Source organism: Oncorhynchus gorbuscha, linkage group LG01 (assembly GCF_021184085.1).
Source record: "Oncorhynchus gorbuscha isolate QuinsamMale2020 ecotype Even-year linkage group LG01, OgorEven_v1.0, whole genome shotgun sequence".
Taxonomy (NCBI): Eukaryota; Metazoa; Chordata; class Actinopteri; order Salmoniformes; family Salmonidae; genus Oncorhynchus; species Oncorhynchus gorbuscha.
The window spans coordinates 88,710,105-88,717,604 of NC_060173.1; the positions used below are offsets into that span (position 1 = coordinate 88,710,105).

The following is a 7,500-nucleotide window of genomic DNA, read 5'->3' on the forward strand; positions in this document are numbered from 1 at the left end:
TCCAGTACCTTACACTATATCATCTCTCTCTGTCTATCATTCTTAACCTCTCTCCAGTACCTTCCTCTATATCCACATCTCTCTGTCTATCATTCTAAACCTCTCTCCAGTACCTTCCTCTATATCATCTCTGTCTATCATTCTAAACCTCTCTCCAGTACCTTCCTCTATATCATCTCTCTGTCTATCATTCTAAACCTCGCTCCAGTACGTTCCTCTATATCATCTCTCTGTCTATCATTCTAAACCTCTCTCCAGTACCTTCCTCTATATCCACATCTCTCTGTCTATCATTCTAAACCTCTCTCCAGTACCTTCCTGTATATCATCTCTCTGTCTATCATTCTAAACCTCTCTCCAGTACCTACCTCTATATCCACATCTCTCTGTCTATCATTCTAAACCTCTCTCCAGTACCTTCCTCTATATCATCTCTCTGTCTATCATTCTAAACCTCTCTCCAGTACCTTCCTCTATATCCACATCTCTCTGTCTATCATTCTAAACCTCTCTCCAGTACCTTCCTCTATATCATCTCTCTCTGTCTATCATTCTAAACCTCTCTCCAGTACCTTCCTCAATATCATCTCTCTCTGTCTATCATTCTAAACCTCTCTCCAGTACCTTCCTCTATATCATCTCTCTGTCTATCATTCTAAACCTCTCTCCAGTACCTTCCTCTATATCATCTCTCGTCTATCATTCTAAACCTCTCTCCAGTACCTTCCTCTATATCATCTCTCTGTCTATCATTCTAAACCTCTCTCCAGTACCTTCCTCTATATCCACATCTCTCTGTCTATCATTCTAAACCTCTCTCCAGTACCTTCCTCTATATCCACATCTCTCTGTCTATCATTCTAAACCTCTCTCCAGTACCTTCCTCTATATCATCTCTCTCTGTCTATCATTCTAAACCTCTCTCCAGTACCTTCCTCAATATCATCTCTCTCTGTCTATCATTCTAAACCTCTCTCCAGTACCTTCCTCTATATCATCTCTCTGTCTATCATTCTAAACCTCTCTCCAGTACCTTCCACTATATCCACATCTCTCTGTCTATCATTCTAAACCTCTCTCCAGTACCTTCCTCTATATCATCTCTCTCTGTCTATCATTCTAAACCTCTCTCCAGTACCTTCCTCTATATCATCTCTCTCTGTCTATCATTCTAAACCTCTCTCCAGTACCTTCCTGTATATCATCTCTCTGTCTATCATTCTAAACCTCTCTCCAGTACCTACCTCTATATCCACATCTCTCTGTCTATCATTCTAAACCTCTCTCCAGTACCTTCCTCTATATCATCTCTCTGTCTATCATTCTAAACCTCTCTCCAGTACCTTCCTCTATATCCACATCTCTCTGTCTATCATTCTAAACCTCTCTCCAGTACCTTCCTCTATATCATCTCTCTCTGTCTATCATTCTAAACCTCTCTTCAGTACCTTCCTCAATATCATCTCTCTCTGTCTATCATTCTAAACCTCTCTCCAGTACCTTCCTCTATATCATCTCTCTGTCTATCATTCTAAACCTCTCTCCAGTACCTTCCTCTATATCATCTCTCTGTCTATCATTCTAAACCTCTCTCCAGTACCTTCCTCTATATCATCTCTCTGTCTATCATTCTAAACCTCTCTCCAGTACCTTCCTCTATATCATCTCTCTCTGTCTATCATTCTAAACCTCTCTCCAGTACCTTCCTCAATATCATCTCTCTCTGTCTATCATTCTAAACCTCTCTCCAGTACCTTCCTCTATATCATCTCTCTGTCTATCATTCTAAACCTCTCTCCAGTACCTTCCTCTATATCATCTCTCTGTCTATCATTCTAAACCTCTCTCCAGTACCTTCCTCTATATCATCTCTCTGTCTATCATTCTAAACCTCTCTCCAGTACCTTCCTCTATATCCACATCTCTCTGTCTATCATTCTAAACCTCTCTCCAGTACCTTCCTCTATATCCACATCTCTCTGTCTATCATTCTAAACCTCTCTCCAGTACCTTCCTCTATATCATCTCTCTCTGTCTATCATTCTAAACCTCTCTCCAGTACCTTCCTCAATATCATCTCTCTCTGTCTATCATTCTAAACCTCTCTCCAGTACCTTCCTCTATATCATCTCTCTGTCTATCATTCTAAACCTCTCTCCAGTACCTTCCACTATATCCACATCTCTCTGTCTATCATTCTAAACCTCTCTCCAGTACCTTCCTCTATATCATCTCTCTCTGTCTATCATTCTAAACCTCTCTCCAGTACCTTCCTCTATATCATCTCTCTCTGTCTATCATTCTAAACCTCTCTCCAGTACCTTCCTGTATATCATCTCTCTGTCTATCATTCTAAACCTCTCTCCAGTACCTACCTCTATATCCACATCTCTCTGTCTATCATTCTAAACCTCTCTCCAGTACCTTCCTCTATATCATCTCTCTGTCTATCATTCTAAACCTCTCTCCAGTACCTTCCTCTATATCCACATCTCTCTGTCTATCATTCTAAACCTCTCTCCAGTACCTTCCTCTATATCATCTCTCTCTGTCTATCATTCTAAACCTCTCTTCAGTACCTTCCTCAATATCATCTCTCTCTGTCTATCATTCTAAACCTCTCTCCAGTACCTTCCTCTATATCATCTCTCTGTCTATCATTCTAAACCTCTCTCCAGTACCTTCCTCTATATCATCTCTCTGTCTATCATTCTAAACCTCTCTCCAGTACCTTCCTCTATATCATCTCTCTGTCTATCATTCTAAACCTCTCTCCAGTACCTTCCTCTATATCCACATCTCTCTGTCTATCATTCTAAACCTCTCTCCAGTACCTTCCTCTATATCCACATCTCTGTCTATCATTCTAAATCTCTCTCCAGTACCTTCCTCTATATCATCTCTCTCTGTCTATCATTCTAAACCTCTCTCCAGTACCTTCCTCAATATCATCTCTCTCTGTCTATCATTCTAAACCTCTCTCCAGTACCTTCCTCTATATCATCTCTCTGTCTATCATTCTAAACCTCTCTCCAGTACCTTCCACTATATCCACATCTCTCTGTCTATCATTCTAAACCTCTCTCCAGTACCTTCCTCTATATCATCTCTCTGTCTATCATTCTAAACCTCTCTCCAGTACCTTCCTCTATATCCACATCTCTCTGTCTATCATTCTAAACCTCTCTCCAGTACCTTCCTCTATATCATCTCTCTGTATATCATTCTAAACCTCTCTCCAGTACCTTCCTCTATATCATCTCTCTGTATAGCACACTCACTATGAGTTTCTCTTTACCCTATTCTCTATCTCTTCTGCCTCACTCTGCCTCTTCCTCTCCGGTTCTCTCCTTCTCTCACAAGGTCGGCTGTCTGTCTCAGAGGTAATTGGGTAATTGGGTTTTACTTGTTTGGGGTCTTTGTGTGTGTAGTTCCTTTTCTTCATCCATGTGTATGTAGCACTGAGAGCCCATTTGTGTCACACACACACACACACACACACACACACACACACACACACACACACACACACACACACACACACACACACACACACACACACACACACACACACACACACACACACACACACACACACACACACACACACACACACACACACTATTTCTAGTCTCTAGAGTGAGTGTGCTCTCTGAGAAGCCCATTTCCGCACGTACACTGAGCAAACAGAGCGGATGTTGCTAAGTTACCAGATAGGCGAGCAAGCACGCACTCTGGCCAACTGAATCCCCTCACACAGGTGGTCTGGGGGTGGGGAGGAAGAAGGGACTGTTTTCAGCTTGTCTGTATGTGTGTGTTTGTGAGAAAGAAAGAGAGAAAGATAGAAAAAGAGAGGGAGTGGGAATGTAAATGGTGACGAGATTTTGGGCTACTGAGTATGAGGGCTATAATGTGGTATAGAAGTACTATATGAGGGTTATAATGTGGTATAGAAGCAGTATATGAGGGTTATAATGTGGTATAGAAGCAGTATATGAGGGCTATAATGTGGTATAGAAGTAGTATATGAGGGCTATAATGTGGTATAGAAGTAGTATATGGGGGCTATAATGTGGTATAGAAGTACTATATGAGGGCTATAATGTGGTATAGAAGTAGTATATGAGGGTTATAATGTGGTATAGAAGTACTATATGAGGGCTATAATGTGGTATAGAAGTAGTATATGAGGGTTATAATGTGGTATAGAAGCAGTATATGAGGGTTATAATGTGGTATAGAAGCAGTATATGAGGGCTATAATGTGGTATAGAAGCAGTATATGAGGGTTATAATGTGGTATAGAAGTAGTATATGAAGGGTTATAATGTGGTATAGAAGTAGTATATGAAGGGCTATAATGTGGTATAGAAGTAGTATATGAGGGCTATAATGTGGTATAGAAGTAGTATATGAGGGCTATAATGTGGTATAGAAGTAGTATATGAGGGTTATAATGTGGTATAGAAGTAGTATATGAAGGGCTATAATGTGGTATAGAAGTAGTATATGAGGGCTATAATGTGGTATAGAAGTAGTATATGAGGGCTATAATTTGGTATAGAAGTAGTATATGAGGGCTATAATGTGGTATAGAAGTAGTATATGAGGGCTATAATGTGGTATAGAAGTAGTATATGAGGGTTATAATGTGGTATAGAAGTAGTATATGAGGGCTATAATGTGGTATAGAAGTAGTATATGAGGGCTATAATGTGGTATAGAAGTAGTATATGAGGGCTATAATGTGGTATAGAAGTAGTATATGAGGGTTATAATGTGGTATAGAAGTAGTATATGAAGGGCTATAATGTGGTATAGAAGTACTATATGAGGGCTATAATGTGGTATAGAAGTAGTATATGAGGGCTATAATGTGGTATAGAAGCAGTATATGAGGGCTATAATGTGGTATAGAAGTAGTATATGAGGGCTATAATGTGGTATAGAAGTAGTATATGAGGGCTATAATGTGGTATAGAAGTAGTATATGAAGGGTTATAATGTGGTATAGAAGTAGTATATGAAGGGCTATAATGTGGTATAGAAGTAGTATATGAGGGCTATAATGTGGTATAGAAGTAGTATATGAGGGCTATAATGTGGTATAGAAGTAGTATATGAGGGCTATAATGTGGTATAGAAGTAGTATATGAGGGCTATAATGTGGTATAGAAGTAGTATATGAGGGTTATAATGTGGTATAGAAGTAGTATATGAAGGGCTATAATGTGGTATAGAAGTAGTATATGAAGGGTTATAGTTAGTGACTAGTAGTTATGAAGGGAAGTAGTTAGTGACTGACCAGTGAGGAATCGCTCCATGCTGTCGCTGTGTGTCATCTTGAGCAGACCGCGGCCGGAGTAGGTGGCTAGAGTAGGGTCAGCCCCGTAGGACAGCAACACACGCACTACGTCCAGATGGTCATTCTCCACCGCGTCATGCAGAGGCCTGGAAACACACACACACACATATGAAAATCATCTTCAAGGAAAAATGCATTATGAGATACACATTGCGTGTGTGTGTGTGTGAGTGCAATTCTGCATATTAGTGTGTGTGTTTACACGGCATTATGTGTGTGCGCGTGTGTTTGCATCTGTGTGTGTAGTGTATAAAGCACTGTGAATGTACCTGGTGCCGTCCTGTGCGCTGCAGTTGATGTCGGCCCCATGCTCCAGCAGGTGTATGACTATAGAGATCCAGCCGCGGGCGCAGGCCTCGTGGAGGGCACAGTAGCCTGCGTAGTCCCTGTGGTTCACCTCACACACACGGTTCTCCACACAGTACAGCACCACCTCCTGCAGGGGACAGAGGGAGGGAGACGCAGATGAGTGTGTGTTTACACCACAAACAACTGGACACACACATGCACACAGCCACACTGCACACAGCCACACTGCACACAGCCACACTGCACACAGCCACACATGCACACAGCCACACTGCACACAGCCACACTGCACACAGCCACACTGCACACAGCCACACTGCACACAGCCACACATGCACACAGCCACACTGCACACAGCCACACTGCACACAGCCACACTGCACACAGCCACACTGCATACAGCCACACTGCACACAGCCACACTGCACACAGCCACACTGCACACAGCCACACTGCATACAGCCACACTGCACACCACCACACTGCACACAGCCACACTGCACACAGCCACACTGCACACAGCCACACTGCACACAGCCACACTGCACACCACCACACTGCACACAGCCACACTGCACACAGCCACACTGCACACAGCCACACTGCACACAGCCACACTGTGTGCACACACACATACAACAGCACAGGAAGAATCTAAATGCAGAATCGGGACAACAACAATGACTCAGATAGAGCTAGTCTGTCAAACTCTCTGTCTGTCGTTTGTTCAACTATGACCAAAGTTGGAACACACTGTTGTAGAGCTTATGGCTGGAATCAGAACACACACAGATAGTGTATTGGGGGAAAACCGTTCAAACCATTCAGGAGTTGGAAACAATTCTGTGGTTCTGACAATGAGAGACAGAACACAGAGAGGGTTGGGCTGGGTTCAGATTGGTGTTTGTCATCTCTTGTTACTAAACAACCTGAGGGAGCGAACACATAGACCTCGCTAGCGGTGTGTGGAAACTGAAGTCTGATTTCACAGCTTTATTCTGGTAGTGTAGGGGTTATATGTGTCTATATATATGGTGGTGCTCATTTAAATAGAGAGCATTGGCACACGCACACACACGCACGCACACGCGCACACACACACACACACACACACACAGACACACACACACACACACACACACACACACACACACACACACACACACACACACACACACACACACACACACACACACACACACACACACACACACACACACACACACACACACACACACACACACACACACACACACACACACACACATCTAAACCTAGAAAACGGTTCCAAACTTCCATTTCTATGCTAATTCTGGACAGCCGTCGACTGCAAGTGTTTATCATACACTTTGTCTCGGAGAGCAGGAGGAGAGGAAGGGAGGAGAGAAGGAGGGGGGAGGGTAGTGGAGATGTAACAGGAGGAGAGGAAGGGTGGAGAGAAGGAGGGGGAGGGTAGTGGAGATGTAACAGGAGGAGAGGAAGGGAGGAGAGAAGGAGGGGGAGGGTAGTGGAGATGTAACAGGAGGAGAGGAAGGGAGGAGAGAACGAGGGGGAGAGTAGAGGAGATGTAACAGGAGGAGAGGAAGGGAGGAGAGAAGGAGGGGGAGGGTAGTGGAGATGTAATAGGAGGAGAGGAAGGGAGGAGAGAAGGAGGGGGAGAGTAGAGGAGATGTAACAGGAGGAGAGGAAGGGAGGAGAGAAGGAGGGGGAGGGTAGTGGAGATGTAACAGGAGGAGAGGAAGGGAGGAGATAAGGAGGGGGAGAGTAGAGGAGATGTAACAGGAGGAGAGGAAGGGAGGAGAGAAGGAGGGGGAGGGTAGTGGAGA

The 7,500-nt window shown here is 43.4% G+C and overlaps 1 protein-coding gene across 1 annotated transcript in view; it reads right to left on the minus strand.

The window, feature by feature from the left end:
• The window catches only part of LOC124045612 (BCL-6 corepressor-like), an 88,205-nt gene that overhangs the window by 10,228 nt on the left and 70,477 nt on the right, over positions 1–7,500 (minus strand). Inside the window, 2 exon segments of the mRNA XM_046365030.1 lie at positions 5,306–5,451; positions 5,635–5,801. Of these exon segments, the coding sequence (XP_046220986.1) occupies positions 5,306–5,451; positions 5,635–5,801 (313 nt within the window).